This window comes from Podarcis pityusensis, assembly GCF_964106645.2.
Source record: "Podarcis pityusensis genome assembly, chromosome: 8".
Lineage (NCBI taxonomy): Eukaryota > Metazoa > Chordata > Lepidosauria > Squamata > Lacertidae > Podarcis > Podarcis pityusensis.
In genome coordinates, this window is record NC_138033.1 from 51,318,474 (window position 1) to 51,343,787 (window position 25,314).

Sequence of the window (25,314 nt, forward strand, 5' to 3'; positions counted from 1 at the left end):
CCCGCCATCCGTAGGCATTCGCTCCATAACACGCACAGACATTTCCCCTTACTTTCTAGGAGGAAAGAAGTGAGTGTTATGGTGCAAAAAATACGGTACACATTAATTTTTAGAGTACATGAAGGCAAAATAAGCTCTAGCCTGTTGATTTTTATGTTTTCAGTTAGGTTGATAGTGTTGGCAAAATAGTGTCAAATTGCCTGTATTTTTTTCCCCTTATGAAACTCTGTCAAGTGCCGCATGCGTCAACAGTGCAACATGTTCATTGTTCACTTCATTGCGGGTGGTTCCTGTGGGTACCTTTTTGGCCCAGGCTGGAAAGGATGTCTTAGTATTCCGTCTCCTTTTTGTTCTCTTGAGTACTCCTTAGAATTCAGTAAAACAGGAAGGATTTGCAGCATCCTTAAGCTGAATTGGTTGGGGCCAATAAAATCAAGGATCTACCTCTCTGATTCCTAGGCTCCCATGCGTGTGCCGTCATACTAGGCCCTGCAGCTCACTCTTGCCATAGTCAGTGCAACTTAATAATTCATCTGTTTACATAGTGGACTGTTAGTTCAACTGATTCACTGTGGCCACATTCACACCATGCATTTAAAGAACTATGATGCTACTTTAATCCATCATGGCTTCCCTCAAATAATTCTGGGAGCTATACAGCTCGCAGAATGGTTTAACAGACTTTCCATCTTCACAGGGAACTCTGCAAGTTGTAGCTTTGTGATAATAAGGGTTTTCTAACAACTCCCACCACCCTTAACAAACTACAGCTCCCAGAATGCTTTGGGGGAAAGCCATGACTGTTTAAAATGGTATGAGAGTGCTTTAAATGTATGGTGTGAGTGTGATGTCCCAACTGCATCTTGGTATGTCCTGAAAGGCTCAAAGTCATTAGAGCTTGCTTAGAGAGGCATGATTTTTATTTTCATTTTAAACCAAACAATATAAAATTGACACGTGATCCATTTGCCAACCCTGTTCCACCATAAGGAAATTGTTTTTCTTTAACTTGGAATGGCTGTTAGCTTATTTGAATGCCCCATGTTTGTGTTTACACAAACTTTCCCTTTGTATGAATGTTTTTCATGCAACCTGTTTGAGGCACAGGGCAAAATCTAGCAAGGATGCCCTAGTTAGCATCCTATTTGTATTTCTTCTATAGCCACCCTTGTCTATATGCATCGTTCTCTTAATTCTATTTCTGTGAGTCTCTTCCCCCCCTCTACTTGCAAATACCAGCAGCTTCCCTAGGCTGGGTGTAATTTAAAATACAGATGTATTATGCAAATTGCAGCAAAACCTTGCCCAAGGGTTGAAAAAGAGAGAGAGTTGTTCTATTTACCCAAATGCCCGTCTCTTTGAGCACAGCATCTTGGTCATGGCTGCTTTTGCAGTCTTGGCTTAGGATGGTTTTGCTAATTTTTCTTGAAAGAAAGCAGTCACCGCCTCTAATTGTGATGCCCCAGGTTTTGTGTGTTGATAGATGAAGCCATGCAGGGTGGTATTCAAGCCCAGGACTTCCACTGCTGCAGCATTAGAGTAACGTCTCTGTACCATCAGCCTTTTTTCTAAAGTAATTGCCTTGCTGCTTTTGCTTTCCCCTGGGCTGGCTTTATGCTTCTGGGTTTCTTCTAGCAACTGAATGGGTAGTTTGGGTCCCTTTTTATGTATCACAAGAGCCCTCCCATGTAACCCAAGTGTAAGCCATTTTGTCTTGCCAATTGCTAAATGTGAATGTTTGAAGGCTTCTGAGCAAGAACACTTGATTTGTGGATGAGGAGGTAGAAACAGATGTGCCTATGTGTATCTGAATATTCATCATAGCTGTACGGTGCCTGCCACCATATTAAGTGCCTTATTAATAAGGTGTAGAGGAGGAAACTGGCCTTCTGAGCTGAGAAAGGTAGGATCTTGTCACTCAGAAATCCATAAGCAAATGTGGCTTAGTGGTAGAGCATCTGCTTTGCTTGCACAAAGTCTCAGGTTTAATCCCCAGCATCTCCAGGCCTGGGAAAGATTCCCTGGCTGAAACTCAGGAGAGTTGCTGCCAGTCAGTGTAGGCAATAGTGAGCTAGATGGACCAGTGGTTTGACTTGGTTTAAGGTGGTTTCCTATGTTCCCAAGGGCCAACTAAGTATCAAATTACCACTAGAAACCACCACCCTGCACTGTTGTCAGAGTTTGATCCACGTGTGGCAAAAAAAGTGTGCCTACTCATAAGGAAAAGGAAATTGTTTTTAAAAGTTTGAGAGATCCAGCCAGGTTAATGTTGTGTCCCTCTTAGTGGTTTGCATGCTGTGTCTCAGCCACACCTTTACTGTGATACCTTTACTCTCCTTGATGGACAGTAAGGGGTCAGGGGGTGCAGCCAAATAGCACTACTACCTTACCCACCCCACCTTCTGTATGGACATCTGAATGCCCCAGCAATGCAGTTGTCCATCCCTATTCTGGCAGATGGATGCATTTGAAACTAATTAATGGGCCCAAATGTACATGAGAGAATTCCCTACTATCACCTCAACAGGGATGGGACTGGAAACCTTTTCCTTGTCAACAAGGAGCAATGTTCAGGAAAAGTCTTCTTTGGAATCAGAATATTGGTTAAACTTGGGTGACTTTTGCACCATACATTTAAAGAACTGTGATGTCACTTTAAACTCCCCCACACCAAGACTAATGGGAGCTGTAGTTTGTTACAGGTGCTGAGAGCTGTTAGGAGGCCCCCATTTCTCTCACAGAGCATCAATTCCTGGGAAGAGTGATTGATTATTAAGTCACTCTGGAAATTGTAGCTGTGAAAGGGGACTTTGGACAACTCTCAGCACCTTTAACAAACGACAGCTCCCAGGATTCTTTGGGGGAAGCCATGACTGTTTGCAGTCATATCAGAGTGCTTTAAATGCATGGCATGAAGGTAGCCTTATTCAATGGGAGCACCTGCAAGGGTTCAGCCTCCCAGCCTGCTCTAATGCCTGGGATTAAACTACCCACCAGGGGAAACTTCCCATCTCATCTCTGTCCATCTCTCTCTCTTGTTTTAGGGTCTTCAATAAGCAGTGAGTCTTCTCCTGTTTCCTCACCGGCCACCAACCACAGCTCCCCTGCAAGCACTCCCAAGCGAGGACCAATGGGGCCCCTGATTGTCCCACCGGGAGGGCACAATGTGCCGAACACGCCTCCGGTTGTGACCATTGCACCCACCAAAACTGTGAATGGCGTCTGGAGGAGTGATGGGCGACAGGTAATGCTTTCACATGTACATGCACATGGCTTCTATTGGGGAGGGTGGGGTTTTCTCTAGAAGAAGTTCGGAAAGGCATTGAGAAGGGGGAGTGGGATTGAAACACAGGAGTAGGAGACTACAGGCAGATCTGAGGGAAATCCATCTTCCCTAATAAAATAAGGCAGCCAGAAAACGAAGCAAGCCTTCTAGTCGTGGGATGAGTGATATTCAGTGGACATTCTATTCCTAAAGAGCAACATGTCATATCAGGGGCCTAGCTTGTGACAGGCTGCCACAGAGTGCAGGCCTGGCATGGGTTGATGATCATGTGGACCAGTGGCAGGAGGTAGAGTTGTGGATGCGGTGGAAGTAGGGAATCGGGCAAAGCAGTCTGTGACACTCCTTTGGGTACCTCAGTAGACCCACCTTCATGCTATGGGGTTTCAACATTGGAACAACAGCCTGGAGTACTGTTGGCCCAATTGAGCCTAGGCTGCCTGGCTGCTTGAAGGCCCAGAAGTGCACTGGTGATGCAGAAGATGAAACACTGAAGCCTTCAAGCCTCAGCACCTTATACAGCATGACCAAGACCTTGTCATACATGCAACCGATGGGGAGATGTGCTCAAATGAGCAGTGGTGCAGTGGCAGAGCCCCTGTTTGCATGCGGAAGGTCCCAGCTTCAATCCCTGGTATCTCCAGGTAGGGTTGGGAAAGACTCCCTGCCTGAAACCTTGGAGAGACACTACCAGTCATCGTAGACAACACTGAGCTAGATGGACCAATGGACTGACTCAGTAGAAGGCAGCTTCTCTGTCCCTAGTTCCTTCAGTCACCTCATTCTGGTGCATTGAAATGGCTAAAACAGCATTTGTACATTGACACAATGGGCATAGGTTACAAGGAGAAGGCATTGCAACTGAGCAGATTCAGCTCCACCAAAACCGGCACTGCGTCAATCTCTGCTGTTGGTGTGCACCTTCCCTTGCAACAGCTGTCAAAATGCAGAGCAGACTGAATGTGGCTTGGGACTTAATTTCGCACAAAACCCTCCTGATTCTTATTTTTGAGACACAAGAGCTGATTGATTCCATTGAAGGGCAAGGCCTGCTTATCGAACATCTAGTGTTGAAAAGCAGCATGTTGCATCCAGAGCAAATGTCCTCCGGCTGGGGGTAAATAGCATCATCTATGCTAGTGTCCGGGTCAGGCACCAAGCACGCTCAGAGATGTCAGGAAGCAGGCAAAATGCTGCCTGTAAATCTCTGCACACAAGGCCCTCTTCCTCTAGGGTTGCCCAGCCCACCCTGCCGCCCTTTTTTCATGCATCCTCTCTCCCTTCCTTGCAGACACCACGGGCAGCAGGGAGCCGAAGCGTTTGCTAATTAAGAATCATTGTTAGGGTTCTCCTCCCCTTGTATTTTACCCAGGCTTCCCAGCGGGATCACAGCTCTTGGAAATACTAATTAAACCACAAAGAGGAAAGGCTGAGGGAGGGGAAGAGAAAGCAGGACCCCTGGTGCTTCGAAGAAGCACAGATGATGCCCTAGCGAAGGAAAACACACACACAAACACGCCCTGAGCTCTGATCGTGATGAAAAGAAGAGGCAGCTTGCTCAGGCCTGCTCAACACAGCCGTGCTTGTTTTGGTTGTGATCAGCTCCTTCTCCCACCTTTTCATTATCGAGCTTTGAAAAACAAAGCAGATTAGGTTAACCAAGTGTAGTTTATCGCTCTGCATCTCTGTGTGGTGTATGGAGATGACGTTGTAGTTATGGACATGTCTTGCAAGCTCAGTGGGCTTTGATACATCAGCAGAGAAAGTACTCAAGGAAGGAAGTGCTGTGGCTCAGTGGCAGAGCATCTGCCTTGCATGCAGAAGGCTCCAGGTTCAATCCACAGCATCTCCAGGTAGGGCTGGGAGAGACCTCTGTCTGAAGCCTTCAATAGGCTACCAGTCAGTGTTGACAATACTGAGCTAGATGGACCATTTTCATTTCATTTCATTTTTAATTTGTATGCCGCCTTTCTATCTTACAATACTCAAGGCGGTTTACAAGCTGAAGAAACAAAGATTGTACATCTTATAACAATCTAATGCAATACAAAAATAAGATAATAAAACATAACTTGAAAATAGGCAACCTATATCAAAAAAGTAACATTCAACAATCATTAGAATAGTATAAAATAATATCAACATATAAAAGTTAAACAGAAATCCACTCAACAGTTACAATAATATCTAAACTATAATCAGTAAAACGGCAAGCCTCAGTACATAAAACAATACAATACACATTGAGAAGCAGAGGGTGGGGCAAGGCAGGTGGAAGGAGGCCTTGCCTGATGGAGTCTCTCCCCTCACTAGTGGTCTGACTCACTATAAAGCAGTTTCCTGTGTTCCTGTGCCTTGAGGGAAGGGTTGGTAGAGCATCTGCTTTGCTCCTTCTGGTTTCAGGCTCAGTCCCTAGCATCTGCAGGTAAAGCTAGGAGAGGCCCCAGTCTGAAACCTGGAGAGCCACTCCCAGTCAGTGTAAAGGATACTGAGCTGGACGACCAGTGATCTATCCACAAACCAGCTGGACCTGTCAGTAGCTCACCTTGGCTTTCATCCTCACCGGCAGGCCTAACCCCACTCTTAATTTACTTAATTAAAATATTTGTTCTATTGCCTTTCATAAGAAATCTTAAAGTAGTTCACATCAATAGAACCACAGGGTAAAAAAAACCAACAAAAACTCAGTAAAAATTAATACAGCAGCAAATATAGAGTCAGGGCGAATCACAATAAACTCGTATTCACGGCCACCAAACACCAGGTAGAACAAACAGGGGTTTAGCAAGTGCTGGAAACTAAGCTGAATCAGGACCTGCCTTATTTCAGAGGGGAGGTTCTTCCATTGACTTGGGGGCACAACTGAAAAGGCCTTTCCCTTGGCTGCGGCAAGCTGGGCCTCAGCAGGCCATGACTCAGCTAGGTGGGCCTTATTAGAACACTTTGGTGACTGGGCAGGTCTGTTTGGAGGGAATGGCATCCCTTCAGGTAAGCTAAGTTCTTTTGGACTTTATAATTTAGTGCTTAACCCCAGCCTGGTAGCAGATCAGCAAACCCACGCAGCTCTTTTAAGAGTGGCGTCACATTCCTGCAACAGGCTGCTGCACTCAGCAGCAACCTAACTGCCACGTTTTGCACCATCTGCAGCTTCCAGTCGGATATCAAGGGCAGACTCACTTAGTGCGAATCTCAGCAGTCAGTTCTTGAGGTTTCCAGTGCAGGCTATCCTTGCCCCACTCCTCCCTATTCTCTAGAATATTCGGCAGCCCTTGAGAGACTGCAACAATATCCCTGCTGCAACAATTTACCGCTAATGAAGCTCTAATGCCACCAGGGAGCGCTCTGGGTAGAGAGAGCCAGGGCTGACTCAACAGATGATCCAGCCCATCCATCCTAGTACAGAGGTTTGATTGAAGCTTTAATACTTTTTTTTTTTTTTTTTTTTTTGGTCTGGTGGATGGGGAGCACAGTAACTTAGTAAAATAAGATGTGGGGGCAGGGGGGAGAGAGCAGAGAGAGATGAGGCACTTGGCGCTCTGAAATGCTAAAATCAAAGTGGCGGCTTGCTGCTGGCGCCCATCCATCAGAGGTTAGCGGTTTTTCAAAGATAATACGGAGTCTTTTGAAAGGCCGCGTGGAATGAAGAATTGTCTATTTTAAAGCTAATAGGGCATGTCCCGTGGTCTCCCTGGCAGAGATTGCACACTAATCACCAGCGAATGACTGATCTCCCCATTTTCTCCCTCCCCGCCATTTCATTGCCTTTTCCCCTTTCATCCTTGCAGCTGCGTATCAAGACACTGCTGGAAATGAAGTATGGTTCAGGCAGTGCTTTTGCAGCCTACTCAGAGCCCGCTGTCCACCTTTCTTGAGCAGGTGCCGCCTTTGCCAGTTAGGCCACTGGGCAATCCAGTTCTAAGGATTTAAATGGCTCCCCCCCTTTTCTTTTATTGCTGGCTGAGGCCAGCAGCCCTCCCGATGGAGTGTAGTTTTATCTTCAGTGGCAGCAGCTGGAAGAAGCCTGACTTGGTTTTTTTTATTTATTGAATTTGTATCCTTCCTCCCCAGGGATCCCAGGACTGCCAACAGATTCACAATTAAAAAACAAAAACAATGCTAAAACATTCCCCAAAACAATTACAATTAAAAACATCTACGATTAGTTTCAGTTAAAAACGTTTTATAAAAGCAGTTACAGTGAAAAGCTTTCCTCCATCCGATGATCACAGGGTTGCCCAGAACAGTATCTTTCAGCCACCAAATGCCTGGGTAAACAGGAATGTTTTCACATTTTTCCTGAAAGTTGATAATGATGGAAACAGACGTACTTCACTAGGGAGGGCATTCCACAATTGGGGAACCATCACTGAAAAGGCCTTGCCATGAGTAAGCACCCAGTGGCAGCACTGCAGTCAAGGGGAATCGAGGGTTCTTCAGCAGTTGTCTGACTCCTAACTCCTAACAACCAGGAAGGCCAGTGGGAGAGATGTTGGGAGTAGAAGTTCAGTGACATATGGAGGGCTACAAGTTCCTCACTACTGCTCTACTAGAGCTATGAAGTCTGCAAAATATAACTGAGGAAGTCCTTCATACAACCATGATCTTAGTCAGGGCAACCAGTGTAGCCAGATTATCTAGTTAAGAACATCAGTTATATAGATTTGGGCAGAATTCAAGGCATATGAGTTTGTTTTCGCATTTATATCTCACTTTTCCTCCAAGGAGGTCAAGGTGCCAGACCCAAGGTCTCCCAGTGAGCTTCATGGCTCAGTGCGGATTTGAACCCTGATCTTCCTAGGTGTTAGTCCAGCACTGTAACTACTACACTACATTGCCTCTCAGGTTGTGTTGTGCTGTATATTCAGATTCCAGCTTGCTCTACCTTTGAAGTCTCTCCACAAAGACACTGAAGTGGATTAAGCCGGTGCCAGAGTTGTGAGCAAGGCAACAACTTCCCCATTGTGCCAAATTGTGTGGCTCAACAGGACCTGTTTGGCCTTAAGAAAGGTGTAGGGGACCTCTGGCCCTCCGGATGTTGCTGACCTGCAACTGCCATCATCGCTGGCTATTGGCCATGCTTGCTAGGGCTCATGGGAATTTCAGTTTGGCAACATCTGGAAGACCAAAGGCTCTCTACTTCTGCCCTAAGGATTGCCACTTTTACCTTCCTGGTAAAAGAGCCCTTGCAAGGTTCACATTTTCCTGCCCATTGTTTTCATCGGGAGACCCTACCCTACCCCTCCCGCCTTGTTGTCTTTATTCAAAGGCATGTGACTGGTGCGGTTTGCTGATGCTGCTTTCTGCAAGGGGCCTGGGTTTGTTTCCTGCCTCCAATGAAATGCTTGACTAACCTGTTTATTTTATGGCTGCTATCAAAAGGCTGGTGGATTTATATTTGCTGTGCTGTTTCAGGCTCCATAGGTGTCTGTATCCTCCCAGGGTGATTAATGGCTCTGGGGGAACAAAGCAGCCAGTAAATCCTCCAAGGCAGAAGAGAAAAGCCAGACCCTCCTTCCCTTCTGCCACTCTCCTTCCTCATCACAGCCAGGCCTGCTCTAAATGGACCTGCAGCCGCAGGCACCACACGCTAGAAATTGCTCTGCCTATGCAAAACAATCCCTTTGCAAAGCAAACAAGGTCACCCTCCTTTTCCTATGTTTGCAGCAAGCCCCCTCCACTGAACACTTTTTTCTCGACAAGATGAGGTCTAGGGGTTGTGCTCCATCTTCCAAGGTTCTTGATTTTTGCCCATGTTTGTTGGTCAGTTCCTTGCCCCCCACCCCCCACCCCTGCCCCGGTGCATCCGGATCATTGTCTCCTGGATGCGCCCTCTGGAGAAGGTCAGGGTTGGCTGGCTGGCTGGCTGGCTGGCTGGCGAAGAGGGCCGGGTGTGTGGCGCTCCAGGCGTGCGCTGCGTTCAGAGAGTGAGCAGATGTTCCTGCTCATTAAAAATTCCAATCAGCGGGCCCATCTCTTTGAATTAATTATGGCCGATGTATCTTCTGAAGAGATTATGAAAGTCTTGAGGAGCTCTCAGCTGTTTGCAGGAGTGTTTGTTGTGGTCGTATTTAGTAAATACACTTGACTGATAGAGGCAGTTCTCCTGATGGCACCTGGCGAGGAGCTGCTTAATCCTCATCTGCGGCACATGCTTCAAGGTGTTACACTCTGTGGTGATGCAAAGGCGTGTGGTCTGCCTTAGGGAGTGTAAAATGGAGCTTCCAGTTTCAGGTTCCAGGCTTGTAGAAACCCCTGTTGTGCATAAGGAGATTGAGGGGGGCAAGTGTGGCATAGCGATATGGCTAAGTGCTCCTTAGGACCCTGTAAGGCCTGTGGAGCACTGCAGGGCTTTGCTTCCTTTGGATGAGAGACCGGAAGAGGCCTGCTGCCTGGCACTATTTGGTGCTACTGGGAAAGGTCTGTGGCTCAGTGGTAGAGCATCTGTTTTGCCTGCAGAAAGTCCTGAGTTCAATCCCTGGTGTCTCCAGGTAGTGGTGGAAGAGACCCCTGCCTGTAACCATGCTGCCAGTCATGTTAGACAGTACTGAGCTGGATGGACTAATGATAGAACTCAATACAAGGTAGCTTCCTACTGGACATGCATCGGCTCACTCTCTTAATGGCTGCTTGTTGCTCACTGGTCCCTGTAAGCTGAGCCTTGCATTTAACAGAAGTGTCTGAATTTTGCATTTGTAGATCTTAACGTCATGCCAAAGGCTCCAGGTAGGGCTGGGAGAGAGCCCTGCTTTAAACCTTGGAGAGCTGCTGCCAGTCAGTGTAGACAGTACTGAGCTGGATGGATCCAATGGTCTGACAGTGGATAAGGCAGATTCCTATGTTCCTGTGTTGTGGGGCTTACCAGACAGAAACACCCTCCCCTGATCCTGTATCAGGTCTGTCAAAGCTACGGTGTGGGTCTTTGCAGGCCTCCAGGCTGCTCTCAGTCCAGCTCAAAAACTCCTCTTCAAACCCTGTTCAAATTCAAAGCAGAACTCCAGTTTCCCAGCCTCCTTCCGCTAAGCTGAGAGGTAGGGCTGGGTGATATCTGGTTTTCAACATGGTGATATATCACTGATTAAACATTGCAATATTTCGATGTATCACGATATCTGAAATAAGGCTGGAGCTATGTAGAGGTGAACATGGTGATGTCCTGGCAACTGCTACAACTTATGGGTCTAACTCTAAAACTGACAATAATTTTACTTAACATATTGTACCAATGTACTGTACCAATGATAACACGTTCTCTCTAAAATTAAAGCTGTAGAAGTAATTAGTAGCATAGGTATCAAAGGTCCCCCCCCCCAAATTAATTACATTATTAAACAAGAAAAAAGTGTCACACTTTTAGATATTCAAATATAATTCACTATTGAGTCTTAGTGGAATATATACCGTATTTTTCGCTCTATAGGACGCACTTTTTCCCCTCCAAAAATGAAGGGGAAATGTGTGTGCGTCCTATGGAGCGAATGCAGGCTTTAGGGAGCTATCCGCAAGCCTTCGAAGCGCGGCGGGAGTTCCCGCCAGGCTCCAAAGGCTTGCGGATAGCTGCCTGCAGCCTGAAGCCCGGGGAGCGCAGCGCCAACTCCCCGGGCTTCAGGCAGCTATCCGCAAGCCTTCAGGCTCCAAAGGCTTGCGGATAGCAGCCTGTTCTCGGGGCTTGGGTCGGGGGAAGCTCGGGTTTCCCCCGCCCCAGCCCCGTGGCTGGGGGGAGGAAATAATTTTTCCCCCTTCATTTCCCCCCCTAAAAACTAGGTGCGTCCTATGGTCCAGTGCGCCCTATGGAGCGAAAAATACGGTACATCGCAAAACACCAGTTACTTGATTGTTTGTTACTTTTCTTTTCTAAACCAGGCCAAACCAGAAAGAATGGATACAATTTTACAGAACAAAAATTATTAAATGTAATTTATATTTTTTGCAAGGAAAAATTGCATTTTGGCATTCTCTGGCAATAGAGATGCCCTTTGTATTTGAAGAAAATGCCAGCCTTGCTGAACACACTTTCAAATGGCACACTTGTTCCTGGGATAGCCAGAAACCTCTTTGCACGCACCTTCAACATTGGGAAGGATGTTTCATGTGCCTTCCACCACATCAGAGAGCATTCATCAATGTCCACTCTTGGCATAGCCATATAGGAGAAAATGAGCATCATAAGGAGGTGGAGGAAGAGGTTCAAACAGCAGAGCAGGGTGGTTATTGTTGTTTTCTTTTACTCTGAAGCAACTTGCAAGCCAACAAGCATCTCAAGAATGTATTTCCCTCTTCCTTGCGATTGGGGAGGGGAGAGCTGAAGACTTGCAGAGTTAACATGGGACTGGCAGCGTCCTATGGGCTGCTTCTGCCCCAAAAGAAAGGCACACACAACAAACACTGGGTGTTTCCCCCCTTTTATTCTGAAGCAACTTGCAAGAAAAGTCTTTCCTCCATATTGTACTTGATGTGATGCCTCATCTGCAAGCCTGGCATTCTGTCCACTATCCCACCTTATTCTGTTCTCGTTCATCACTGACTGACTATTTAAAAGGAGTGAGAAAGAAGGGCAATAATTGGGGAAAGGGAGGGTAGGTCTGCAGATTATGACTCCTTTTGACATCCGTGAACTTCTTTTGTCTTGTTTTTCTGCCTGGGCACCCATCCAGGGTGTTGCTGAACAGAACCTGCCTCCCCACAGCTCCATCAAAACCATTAGGAGGTTTTTATCCTTTTAAAGGGGCCAGGGAGAGCTTTCAAGGGCCGCTTGGCTCCCTGCCAAGCAGAGTACACATTAAATGGACCCAATTGACTTTTGGGTTCAGCAAAAGCTCCCAGTGCCGATATTTTAATATTTCGCATTGCCAGTGTGTGGCCTGGCTTAAGGTCAGCGTACAGCCGCCTGGCCTTAAAAGGGGCAGGTTCTCAGGAGGGGAAATGGTTTGCCAAATGTGTTTCCTTCTGAATGTTAAGCACAAAGGATCCCATCCACTGAGTCCTGTCTGCTAAAGAGGCCCTTTAGGTGGCTAATACTTTATTCTGTACTGCCTGGGATGGCAACAAGGAGCAAGTGAACCCGAATTTCCTTCTTCCTGTGGCCAGGTGGCACGTTGAACATGCCACTTGCTTTCAGCTGTTGGACATTTTCATCACTTGCTTGTCTTACAGGATCTTGTTGACCAGGAAGAGAAGCTTGAACTCCAAGTGGGATTTTGTAACAGAGAAGGAACATACAGGCATCATGGCTAGAGACAGCTGAGTTTGGATTTGGCCCTGGCATCCTCAAAGGAAGGGCCATAGCTCAGTGGTCCCAGCTTCTATCCCTGGCATCTTCAAATAGGACTCAGATAGGAGCCTGGCAGGTTTTTGTTTTTGTTTAGTATGCAGTTAGACAAAAAAAAAGAGGAATTGGAAGAAGATAAGTGCAGTTCAAAATCCAGTAAGGGGGGGGGGGGAATTAGACAAGTTAGGCATGTGTTAAGCAGTTAAATGACAGGCAATATCAGACAGCATATAAATAAATTAAGGGTAGAATATGCAGTTTCTATAACTGAAACAAACTGCCCAAACCATATTAAAGCATCTTGAGGAACACTTTCCTCCTCACCTTCATCTTCAGGCAGGTAACACTGCATGCCCTTAAGTACTGTCTCTCACTCTCACTCTCTATCTGCATCTCTGAGTTTAGTATCTGAATGAAGCTAGGTTCATAAGTGAATTGTTTTTGTTGTATAGTAGATAACAACTACTGACCCCTATGGAGAAACCACCACTGATGCGGGGTGGAAGGAAGGAGCAAAGCACACTTAATGTTTGTTTCGCTTTCCCCTTTTTTTACTGTGGAGTATCAGTCAGTGAATTTGTGTCATTGCATAATCTGCTTTTAAAAGACAGTAACCCTGGAACTCTGCCTAAAATCCTGGAGAGCCACTGTCAGTCACTGTAGACAGTGCTGAGCTCGATGAACCAAGGAGCTGACTTGGTATTATAAGGCAGCTTCTTGTGTTCCCTATACTGCTCTTACCAAAGTTTTGCAGTAAAACATCTCCTTTGCGTGCATAAAATCCAAGGTTTAATGTGTGGCATCTCCAGGTAGGACTAGGGGAGACCTCAGTATTGCTTACACTGACTGACAGCAACTCTCCAGGACTTCAAGACTCTGAATGTCCCCAGTTCTGCCTCAAGATGCTGAGGATTGAACCTGGAGAGCAACAGCCCTTCCCCAGCAAACTGCTCTACTTCCCCAATCTGTGGTTAGCTGAGGTCTGGGGGGAGTTGTAGTCCAAAACATCTGCAAGGTGCCAGGTTGAGGAACCTTCTGGTCTCCTTGGCCAACACTTCATTTTTGTTCTCCACCCAGTCGCTGGCCTGCCTTGAGCCTGACTTTTCTGGGAGTAGGGACCGCCATGACAGTCCCAAACCAGATGCTGTTTTTCTCTCTTCCCCTCTTTTCTTTCTCCTTGGTGTTGCCAGCATAGCTGTGATAGCAAAAGGCTAGCAGCTGCCTGCACAGCTGATGCCAGGGCTGGCCACTTCAGGGAACGACTGGTCACAGACCAGCCTGCTCTGCCCTAGTGGCAGTGCCAGATCCCACATGCCCTCTGCTACTCTTTGTACACGCATCACTGTTGCCAGGCTATCCAGCATGGCATGTGCAGCAGCTGCCACCCTGGCTGATGCCAGACTCACTCCAGGAATGGCTGGCCTGGCGTAAAGTCTCTCTTTCAGGGGAGAAGACAGGTGGAGAAACTGCAGCTGATCCAAATAGAGGGCAGCCGTTCTCAGTATTGAACTTGAATCTCTGCGCATTGCAGAGTCTGGCCCCTAAATAGCACCCATCAGGAGAGCCCTGCTGGCCCAGACTTGGGCCCCAGTCTCCTGCTTCCAGCAGTGATCGTTCCATTGCCTCTGCATGCAGAGTGTAAAGGCCAGAGCCTTCCCTCATTGTCTGTTCCCCACTTACTGGCATATTGCCTCTAAACATGGAAACTTGACTGGGCATATCTAGTCCATGGAGCAGAAGCCAGAGTCCCTGACATCAACATAGAGCAGACTGGAAGGTAGTCAGGATTAGTCCCATTTTTTTTTCCAGATAAGGTGGAATAAAGAGAAGAGCAGTAATAGAAATGAAACGACAGTTTTGCACACATTTTGGCAACATTTCTGAATTCAAACTCCAAACATTTTGCAATGTTCACATTTTGAAATGTGACTTCAGCTACATTCAGATAGCACTTCATTCCATTTTCCTGATGTTTCATTACCTGATAATTTCCACGTTTTATGCAATCATTCACACAATGTAATTCTAGAAAATGAGTGGAATCTAGTGGAAGTTTAGTGCTCATTTCCATGTTATTTGCTTCCGGGGTGTGGGGGTGGGGAGGATGCAAGCCTGCTAACGTGGAAAATCAAGGGAATTTTGTGTTGCAATTTCACATGATTAATTTTGGGATGATATTCTGGCATACAGTTCTTTTCTGTCATTTAAGATTTAGCACATACTGATCAAAAAGCCACAGTTTGGAATTCAGCAGCTCAGGCTCATATTAGAATCCAGCATAGAAATGCCAGCATTATCAAAAGGAAAACTACTGTATTTTACTCAAATGTAATACTCACCTTTTTCAGCCAAATTACGTTTCAAGGTTCTGAAAACTGAGGTGCACATTAGATTCACTTGCACATTAGACTCAAGTAAATACGGTAATACAGTAACTCTGCACCTGAGTATAGTTTTAGAGTGATTCTTTTGAAAAACATAGATATTGTGTTATATCCAATGTTCTTCTCTGAATAGAGCCACTGAGATCAATAAACATGGCTAACTTAGCTGCATCCATTTTGGTGGGTGTACTTTGATTAGAACTTAATTGGCTACAACCCTCTGCCCAGGACTTGTAGGGCAAGTAAAACTTCCAAATTCTACGCTTTCTAAAACTTATGGATCAAATGCAGTCCATAGTTGTGAAAGTTGTAGAAAACTCCCCGTTTTACAAACGAATTCAAGACCATCTCCACAGCAGATGTTACAACCGTGCTGTCGAGCACTTGCGATGCAATTTTTGGCTGCCTCCATCTGGGGCTGTGAAAATGAAGAGGGCCCAACCTTCCAAGCACACATCCTTGGCTTTGTTGCTGTCAAATGGGACTTGCCTCCAAATTAATGGATTTAGGAGCATAATGTTCTATTGTCAGAGACATTATGCCTCTGGGTGCCAGTCGCTGGGAGTCGCAAGTGGGCAGAGTGCTATTGCACTCATGTGCAGCTTGTGGGCTTACCAGAGGCATCTGGTTGGCCACTGTGAGAACAGGATGCTGGACAAGATGAGCCGTTGGCCTGATCCAGCAGAGCTCTTCTGCTGTTCTTATGATATAGTTGATAATAATGGGTACACTGTCATTTCATGGTGTAAGTCCATTTTTACGCATGGAACTCCTTGCTTCTATGCTTCTGTAACCCGAATCTAAAGCCTGCATTGTCAACAATACTCCATTACATGGAAAAGGCCTCCCCTCCCTGCTCCCATCTGTTATGATAAATAGCGAGAGAGAGGTTCATAGGAAGCTGCTTCATACCTAGTCAAGACCATTGATCCATCTAGCTCAGTATTGCTCCCACTGATTTGCAGAGGCTCTCCAAGGCACATCCTGGAGATGACAAAGACTCACTCACCACTCTACCACTGAGCTAAAGCCTTTTCCGTAATCACTTCTTAGTTCAAATTTGTACCATATTCTGTGTAACAGTGTGTTAACAATTGACATCCATCCCATTCATAAGAATATAGGAAGCTGCCTTCTGATGAGTTAAGCCATTGTTCTAACTAAGTCAGTATTGTCTACTAGCAGTGGCTCTTCAGGGTTTCCAGGCAGGCGTCTTTTCTAACAATACCTGGAGATGCTGGGGATTGGATTGAAGACCTTCTGCATACAAATCAGATTCTATACAATGAACTACAGTCCTGCCCACCCCTGGGCATACAAAGACATGCAAACACACTTGACAGCACAATCCTATGCATGTTTCATGAAAGTGAGTCCCATTGTATTCAACTAACCATTAATATTTGCACTTTCCAATTGTTTTTAATCAGAGTTGAGATCCCACCTGGACCACAGGCTGCTTGTGTGACCTCAGACCAGCTGCTGTTTCTCAGCATTGGTCCTCAGTCCGTCAAATTGGAATGATGGCAGCAATGGGATGAGGATCAGCCTCATAAAGTGCTTTGCATTTAAAATAAGACGTCTGTGCATTTTGGGTTTGCAGCAGCACTTCTGTCAATCACACCAGGACTCCTGTCCGCCACATGTGCCTTGCAGGAACACGGCTGCTCCTGACATGAGACCTGCAAACAGAAGTGCAGTCTTCATTAATTAATGGGAATCTGATGAGTGGGGAATTTGTCACCATCCAGGCATTGCTGGACCTATGATCCCTGACTACCGGCTGCATTGACTGGAGTCCAAAAACATCTAAAGATGTTCCACAGAACCTCCCCAGATGTTTCTTTGGTGGTGCTGACCTTTGGGTCTGTGCTGTTTGCATCCCATCCATTCCCCCTGCCCAGGGTGGACTGCAGGTGTGTAGTTGATCATGTCTTCCTTTTTCTCCACATAGCAAGAAGCCGGGTCACGAAGCAGCGGTGGAAACAGCAGCAGCAACAGGGACCGCCTGATGACTGAGGCCCCGTTACCCCAGGAGAAAGCCAGTGGCCCAACAGTCCCTTCTCACTTGCTGGGGACGCCTTATTCCTTTGGGATCCCTCCGAACTCCATCGTCCAGGACTCTCGTTTCCCTCCTCTCAAGTAAGTGCCTGCTGGCTAGGGCTGATGGGAATGGTAGTCCAAAACCTCTGTTGGGCACCAGGTTGGCCAAGGCTGCACTAGAAGGACAGACCCTTCTTCTCCAAAGTGACAGTGTCTTGGGAACCAGCCTCTGCCTTGCTTGCAGGCTTGGGTTGCCTCTAGAGGTCTTCCTGACTGCAGTATTTGCAAAAGTCCTTTGTCAGTAACAACAGCTATCATGAGCCCATGAAGATGTCTTGGTAGTGTTGGTCAGGGGAGAAAGGGGTCAGGAGTGCAAAATTAGATCCCGGGGAGAGACCAAGCAATCATGGGAGATGCTGGGGAGGGTCTGAGCGGGTTGTCAGGGGAGAGTCCCCTCTCAGTGACATCAGATGCCCCAACCACCATGGTACAGCTGCTTGACTTGGGCACCACCTCCTGTCAGTGAAGCACTCCCCACCCAGGGTGTGCCAGCTCCACCTCTCTTGCCAAGGATCTGTAATGGCTGCAGCGATGTGGACAGACCCAGCCTGCTCAGCCTTGTGGGCCGGGGAGGCAACTGTGTGAATGACTGTGCCTGTCCTGCTCTTCAAAAGGGGAGTTCAGCCAGGTATTCTAGAGTTCTGATATGACTTCTGAACTGTATAGCTTGTAACCTGTTGGGGCTTTGTAGTGAGCTCTGGAATAAAGCCTTTAATAATAATTGAGTTGAGAGTCCAAGAACTGAGTCTACAGATGGGAACCAGGACACTAGCATAGCATTGTGTGTACATGTAAGTCTCTGATAGCTGGTTAGAGCATGGTGCTGATAACACCAAGGTTGCAGGCTCGATCCCCATATGGGACAGCTGCATATTCCTGCATTGCAGGGGGTTGGATTAGATACTCAGGGTCCCTCCCAACTCGATGATTCTATGTAATGGGGGGGGGGAGAGTCCTGCTTGAGACGGATAGCCACGCTACTTGTCCCTCCCATTTCCAAAAATGGAATCTGGCCAGAAACAACCTTGCAAAGGAATATGATTCACAAAGTGAGGAAGTGCTGTGTGTGTCAGGTATGTACATGATTGGATGTGTGTGTCCCACCCCAAAACAACTGCTTTAAAATGAGAGTGCAGCAGCTTTGACTGCTCAGACTCCTGAACAGATCTTGTTCTGAAGGCAAAATGGAGAGCACTCTGGACATGTGAGCACTTTAATGCTAAGCAGGGAGCTTGAAAAGTGTGGTGCCTGCCAGTGTGGCTCCTTTCCCCATATGGAGTCCACTGTTTCCCTCCTCTTTTGCCTCCATCAGTGTGGGCTGGGCACTGATGTGTGGCTGGGGAGACTAGATACGCTGACCAAAGATCTCCAGGCCCCAATGGAAGCACAGGCTCAGGAAAAACAACGTCCTCCACTTCTTTCCCTCTTTCCTTCCACTCTGCAGCCTCCCACGGCCTGTCCACCATGTGGTGCCTCCCAGCGCAGTCACAGAAGACTACCTGCGGAGCTTCCGGCCCTACCATACAGCTGAAGAGCTTCGCATGTCCTCCCTGCCTCCCATTACTCTGGATCCAGCCACAGCTGCTGCTTACTACCACCCCAGTTACCTGGCTCACCATCCTTTTCCTCACCCAGCCTTCAGGTAAGAGCCAAAGATGACGCAAGCAAAGGGCTTTGCCGGCCCCACTCTTCGCCTCGTGGGCAAGGCAGGATTTGATTGAGCAGTTTGGGCAGTTACCCAGGCGTGTTCTTTGGAGCCAACCGCTAATAGGTCTTAACAGGTCTTGCCCACAATGGAGGGCTCTCTGAGGACTTGAGCACAGCTGTAATAAAGCACAACAGGCCATCACTTAAAGCAGCAGCAGGAGTCCAGATGCTGGGCCACTAATTTGTTCTTTGAATGGGGTCCTGTTGAGCGGTTTCTGCCTCCGCCCAGCTTCTGTTATGCCCTGGTCAGCAAGACACGCTGTGCCCATGGAGAACTGAGATCAAGCAATGGGCTTGGAACACAAATGCCTTTTGAGAGAGCGGGCGGGGAACCTGAGAAGCTGTCTCCAGCTTTTCTTCGGTGGCTTGCACGTTTGCCATGTTTTTTGAGGCTGCAGATTCAAAAGTGCAGCAGTTGTGTGGGAATGTGTATGGATACAGTCTGCGTATGGTCCTTACCCACTCCTGGAGAGGCCACTCTTCAGATGCCTCCATCTCTTGAGGTTAGGGGGTTGATGGCTAAAGACTTGGTCTGCTATGTGGGGATGCCCCAGCTCTAAGATGCCTTTGCAAGACCCTTGTGCTTGATAGCCTCATTTTATAAGTTTGGGGCAAAACGTGAAACTGGTTTTATTTTACTAGAGTCACCAAATGCATCTCTCTCGTAAACGCAAAGAAAGCTACGAGACTTTTTAGGCTAACCGCACCTCTCTTTTCAGGATGGATGATTCGTACTGCCTCTCAGCTCTACGCTCACCTTTCTATCCAATTCCAACTCCTGGTTCACTCCCACCGCTTCATCCATCAGCCATGCACCTCCACCTGTCTGGAGTGAGGTACCCCACCGAGTTGTCTCATTCGTCTCTCTCTGCCCTTCAGTCTGAACGCATATCCAGCCTGACTGCAGAGAGGTATGGAACCATTCCGTGGCTGTTAGAAGATCTCAGCTCCTTTGGGGACAAAATGAAGGGTCCACCCATTAGCCCTTCCTCCTATGCCTTTCTCTTGTTTTTTGCAGGCTGCAGATGGATGAGGAGCTGCGGCAGCGGGAGCGAGAGAAGGAGCGAGAACGGGAAGCTGATCGCGAGCGCGAGAGGGAACGGGAGCGAGAACGGGAGCGGGAGAAGGAGCTGGAACGGGAGCGGGAAAAAGAGAGGGAACGGGAACGGGAGCTGGAGAGGCAGAGAGAAAGAGCCCGGGAGAAGGAGCAGAGTATTGTCAAAGCCATGGAAGGCCCCTTCTTACCAGTGTCAGAGTTGCACGGACTGAGGAGTCACCCACCAGAAGAGCGTGTCAAACCATCTGAGCAGCTAACGCCAAACCGAGCAGGTGACTCTGAAATAGCTTTTGTTTGGGAATTGGCTGGGGGTGGGTAGGGGAAGCAGCCCATTTGCCATGGGCATTACATAGCCAGCAAACACCTAAGACTCAGCCCCTGGGCATGGGGCTTGAAGCAAACATCACCTGATTTGATTATCTGTGGGCTTTGGATCTCACTGAGGTGCTGTTTCTGGTGGTTTTGTGGTGACCGCTGTAACAGCACTCATGGGATACACAGTCTGCAGTAAGTTTTCCCGCAGGATCTATCTAATGTCCTGTTGTTTTCATTGCATACACTACTTTATTAATTGTTGCACAGCTCTTGTAGCTTTGTTTGTGCTGAACGGGTTTGCCATTCAGGTGGGAATCTGATCTGCGCTGCAGAATTTGACTATAAGAGAATGGAGGCAGGGTTTAAGTCCTTCCTCACCCCTAAGGTCTGTGCAGAAACCTGTAATTTGTTACTGTTTTCTGGTAAAGCATTTCAGACGAGCTGACGGGTTTCCTGTAGTTATTCTGTCTTGTGCAGAACTCTGTCCGTCATCCATGGCTGTATATGTGAGCTATTGGCCAGCGAATGACTATGGCCTTCTCTCCTCCACTGCTGCAGAACATTGCATTAGGTGAACTGTATCAGCATAAATGTATTCAGGTTACCTGAGCCAAAAATTGGCACAAAGAATGTAGCTTTTTTGTCTGCATAGCCTTGTTCAACACTGGATGAACATCTTCAGGGGTCCTAAGCAAATTCTTTTGGCCAAGGGAGACCCTTCCTATAGCATATGGGAGACCCTTCTTATAGCATATATAGATCAACCTCCATTAACATAGGCCTGGGCCATGTCTACAACTGTGAATTCACCTGGATCTGCTGGATGTAGCTCACATGTCCTGCCTCTTTCTGTACTGTGGGCCCTGGCATGATGCAGTGGCCTGTTGGGACACTGAGGTGCTGCTGACCTGTCACACTGTTCTTCCCTGACTAAGATCATTTGTCCCACCACAGTTGTGGACCACCATAGGCACAAATGCTGCATACCCCCAAGTATCCTGCTGCCACCTCAGACAGCATTCCAAGGCTAAGGGGACCCTATTTGCATGCTGCCTTTTTCCCCCTTACAGAGAAGCCCAAGGACTCTTCTGCTATCCAGACCCCCAAGCCAGTCCAGCATCCTTTGCACTCGTCGTCTGCCTCGCACCATCCCGTGCCCAGTCTCATTTCCAACCACGGCATCTTCCCCCTGCCTGGCAGCAGCACAGCCACAGCGCTCCTCATCCAGCGCACCAATGAGGAAGAGAAGTGGCTGGCGCGGCAGCGGCGGCTACGGCAGGAGAAAGAAGACCGCCAGTCCCAAGTGTCGGAGTTCCGGCAGCAAGTTCTGGAGCAGCATTTGGATATTGGGCGCCCGCCCGGCCAGATGGAGGCCGAGCACCGGCCAGAGAACCCCAGGTAAGGCTTTGCTTCTTGAGTGGCCTCTCTGCTAGTGGAGGCCTCTTGGATCCTACCGGCTGGCTACTCTCTGTTCGCATCTGGCTTGTGGGGCAGAGGAGATCTGAAAGCACCCAAATCTTTCACAGGAGCGGCAGCCCACCTGGGAGGGGTTGGTGTCTCAGAAGGGTAAGCAAAGATCCAGAGCCTTCATCTGGCTCTACTATGTTTGGATTTCAACAGGCAGGAGCTAATGCCATCTGACAGCTGCTTGGAAGCCTTTGCAGAATGAGCCTGGTGGCCTCCATCCAACCGACTGTGACCAGGTGTCACTAAGGCAGTTGTCACTAATTGCTGCCATCTCTGGCAGATGGAGGGAGCAGGGAGCTGAGTCTTGGAGGCCTCTAGATCTGAATGGGCTGCAGCGTCACTGGCACTGCTGCTTCTTGGCCCTCCCAATGTACGACCCAGGAGGGGGGTGGGAGAGTCCAAGGTTGGCTTTGAGAGCCTCATTTGCCTGCTTGGCCAAGAGCAAAATGATTGCTCTTGAACAAGGCAGGAGTCCCTCCGGCCACACGGCTGGTGCATGTTTTTGACTGTGGACCAGGAGCCCACACTCCAGCCAAGGCAACAACTTGCTTCCTGCCAGATCAGCTTCAGAGTCCCTCCGTCTCAGTCCTGGGCATGGTGTGATGAGTAGCAAATTCTGAGTGGGAATTGGGGAGCAAAAGCACAGCTGTGTGAAGAGAGAAAGTGTCTCTGTCGCTACTGCTGCCGGCTCCCTCTTGCCTCTGGGTGGATTGATATCTCCCTTCTCGCTCTATTGCCAAGCGCTTACTTAAGCATCACTGACTCGACTCATCCCTTTGGCTCTGCTGCTGGATCCCATTGTTGGTTTCGGGTATCAAGGGGATTAGAGGAGCTAATCAGGTATAAGAAGGAGTGGATTGCTGGTCTGCACTTCAGTGTCAAATTCTCATTTCATCATCCTCTTCTGCAATGGTTCAGCAGAGCTACACACAGAGCAAGGTCACCTCTAATGCGTACAGTGAGAAGGGCCTTGGGCTGTTTGCTTCAAAAGCCACAATCCAGGGGCTGCTAATCCGCTGCGCCTGGATAATGGCAATGGGTGCCATGGAAGCTACAGCCATAGGCAAGTTGTTGTTACAGGGCCATTGTTGATCAACAGAAAGAGACGTTGTCTCATTCTTTCTGGTTAACTAGAGAGTGTCTGCACCACTCCCAATTTGATATTTTTAAGGATGTGTTTTTAGGACGAGTTTTTAAGAGTAAGAATCTATTGGCTTTTGTTTTTTATAAATAGTTTTTCTTTAAAAAAGCTTGTTGCTCTAGTGAATTATATTGTGCTTGTATATTATGTGCCACTTTGAGTGCTACGTTGACAGCAGGAATGCCATATGGGAGGGGATTTTATCCAATGCTAGTCCTACTCAAGGTAGACTCATTGACATTAATGGCAAGACTAATTTAGACCCATTAATTTCAGTGGGTCTATTCTGAGTAAAACTTAGTTTGATACTACCCTGTGTGTGCATACAGAAAAACACATTTATTTAAAAGCACTTACATAGCAATTCCTATTTCAAAAATATCCAAGCAGTGTATAATCTAACAAAACACTGAAATGTTAAAACAAAAGCACAAACTAAAACCAGTAAAATAGCAATATAAAAAGACATAAAAGCATACAAAAGCAAAACAGAAATTCAGAAAATTCAAACACTTAAAACAATATTTTGGGTCAGTTAAAGCCTGGGCAAAAAGGTAAGTCTTCAGGAGACATCTGCAGCAACAGACTGCTGCTGCTTCACATATGGCAAAGGAAAGAGTATCATCCATGCACACACACAAACACACACATACACACACTACCAGGAGCTTAGTTGTGGATAGTAACACCAGCATCCTTCTCCAGATTCCCCAACCTTAAATTGTGTCCTTTGCAAACACCGATGCCCAAGACTTCTTTGGCTCCTCAGCAGTCAGATTACAGATTGAGGCATCACTCTGAACTTGATGCTCCGCTGCACGGGGCCCTGGTGCTCTGGAGTGGAAAACTGTTAAATGCACAGCTTCAGCACATGCAATATTTATCCTTCTAACAGTTTTATCCCTTTTACTAGTTATTTAAGAAGGATTTCATGGTGTCATTCCCTTTCTGCCACTAGAGCGTAAGGCTTTTTTGTGGCATCTTTGCACATTCTGAACTTCAGAGCTTGTGTGAATGTGTAAGTAACTAAGAGCAGAGTTATTGGTCTGGGTAGTGACAGGAGGACACACTTACTGCCCCTGTCATCATCATCATCATCAGTTTATTTGCATTTCTGTTTTCCATAGTAAACTATGCTCAAAGCAATGTGATCCCAATAAAACAATGCATAAAATACACGCAGGTCCTAGTTTACGAACACAATGCATTCCTTGGAAATTATTTGTTAGGCGAGTGTTTGCGTAACCTGTCAACAATTTCCGTTCACATACCAAGTTGATTCTTTCCAATGATTCCTATGGGGGAAATTCTAATGCGTCCTCAATCACAGAATTTGTCATGCACATCTGTATAGTGAGGCTTGGGTACTAATTCCTTGTGTTCGGAAATGAACATAGCGAGTGTTTGTAAAGTGGAACTTGTGTGTAGTGTTTCAAGATAATTCACTAGCTATTTATAGGATATATTAGCAAAAGTTAAAAAGTAATAGAAACAACATTTCAGTAGGCTGGAATAAACCTTATTAATAAATTCAATATTACAGCAATATTAAGTGATAATAATGATTCAAACTAATATTTCATATTAAAGCATAACAATAGGAAAGTAAAATCTCAAAGCAGCAAAACTAGTATATCTTTTCCAGAGTCAATGTTCTTCCCAGCAAGAGCCCTCGAACAAGATCCCTGCCCTCCAGGCTAGGCAAGGCCACCATAGAGAAGCTGGAAGCTGGGTCTTGACAGAATTTGTATACAGATCACCCCATCTTCAGCAACTGGGTAGGGAAGGGGAAGAAGTGCACTGAGCTGGGGCTGGATTAGATGGACTGCAGGGTGACTTCCAGCTCTCAATCCTTTTATCCTTCGAGTAGCATGATAGCTGTATCAAACCTGAATGTTCAGAAGTTAGCAGCAGTTGCCAGGGAACAACCACAAGAGAGGGTTGTTGCCACTGTGTCCAGCTTGTGGGCTTCCCGGAGGCATCTGGTTGGTCACTGTGGGAAACAGGATGTTGGACCAGATAGACTTTTGATCTAATCCAACACGTCTGTCCTTGTGTTAGCAGGTGACAGCGAAAAGGGCCCGGGGCCATTATGCTTAATGATCACTGGGTATCTGAGCATTTCAGAGTCAAGGTTCACTTTCCAATGTTTCAACCACACTCCCCAGTGCAATTGCAATCGTAACGGATGCTTGCTAGCTGTGGGGATGGCAATGAATTGTTTATCTTTTCCAGCAACAGAATGTTGGGTTTAGATGCTGGGATAAATATAATCACAACAAAATCAGTAGATTATGCTAAAAAACACACATTTTTTGCCATTATGTCACCCACATTGTCTCACTGTTTGTAGCAGATGTCCTAAAGTTTGTTACCTCCAACTTTTGAGTCTCAAGTACACGGCAGCTGAGTTTTTGGATACCCAGCTGAGCTATTCAGGAAAAAATTGGCTCAGTTAACCAAAAAGGTTTTAGGATGCATCAGACCAACCAAATGTCATTGGCTGAGAAACGTCTCTCCACAAATCAAACCCAGAGGGAAAGTAAGGGTACGCATGTATGAAGCGAGATGAGCGCTGCACCCCATAGTCCC

At 47.0% G+C, this 25,314-nt stretch overlaps 1 protein-coding gene across 9 annotated transcripts in view; it reads left to right on the forward strand.

The window, feature by feature from the left end:
- Positions 1 to 25,314, forward strand: part of GSE1 (Gse1 coiled-coil protein) — a 441,190-nt gene that overhangs the window by 398,855 nt on the left and 17,021 nt on the right. For all 9 annotated transcript variants that reach the window (XM_081017745.1, XM_081017741.1, XM_081017742.1 and 6 more), the window contains 6 exons: positions 3,045 to 3,244; positions 16,887 to 17,074; positions 18,480 to 18,677; positions 19,462 to 19,653; positions 19,761 to 20,071; positions 21,185 to 21,512. In XM_081017745.1, coding sequence (XP_080873871.1) covers positions 3,045 to 3,244; positions 16,887 to 17,074; positions 18,480 to 18,677; positions 19,462 to 19,653; positions 19,761 to 20,071; positions 21,185 to 21,512 — 1,417 coding nt within the window. The remainder of the gene's footprint in view (positions 1 to 3,044; positions 3,245 to 16,886; positions 17,075 to 18,479; positions 18,678 to 19,461; positions 19,654 to 19,760; positions 20,072 to 21,184; positions 21,513 to 25,314) is intronic.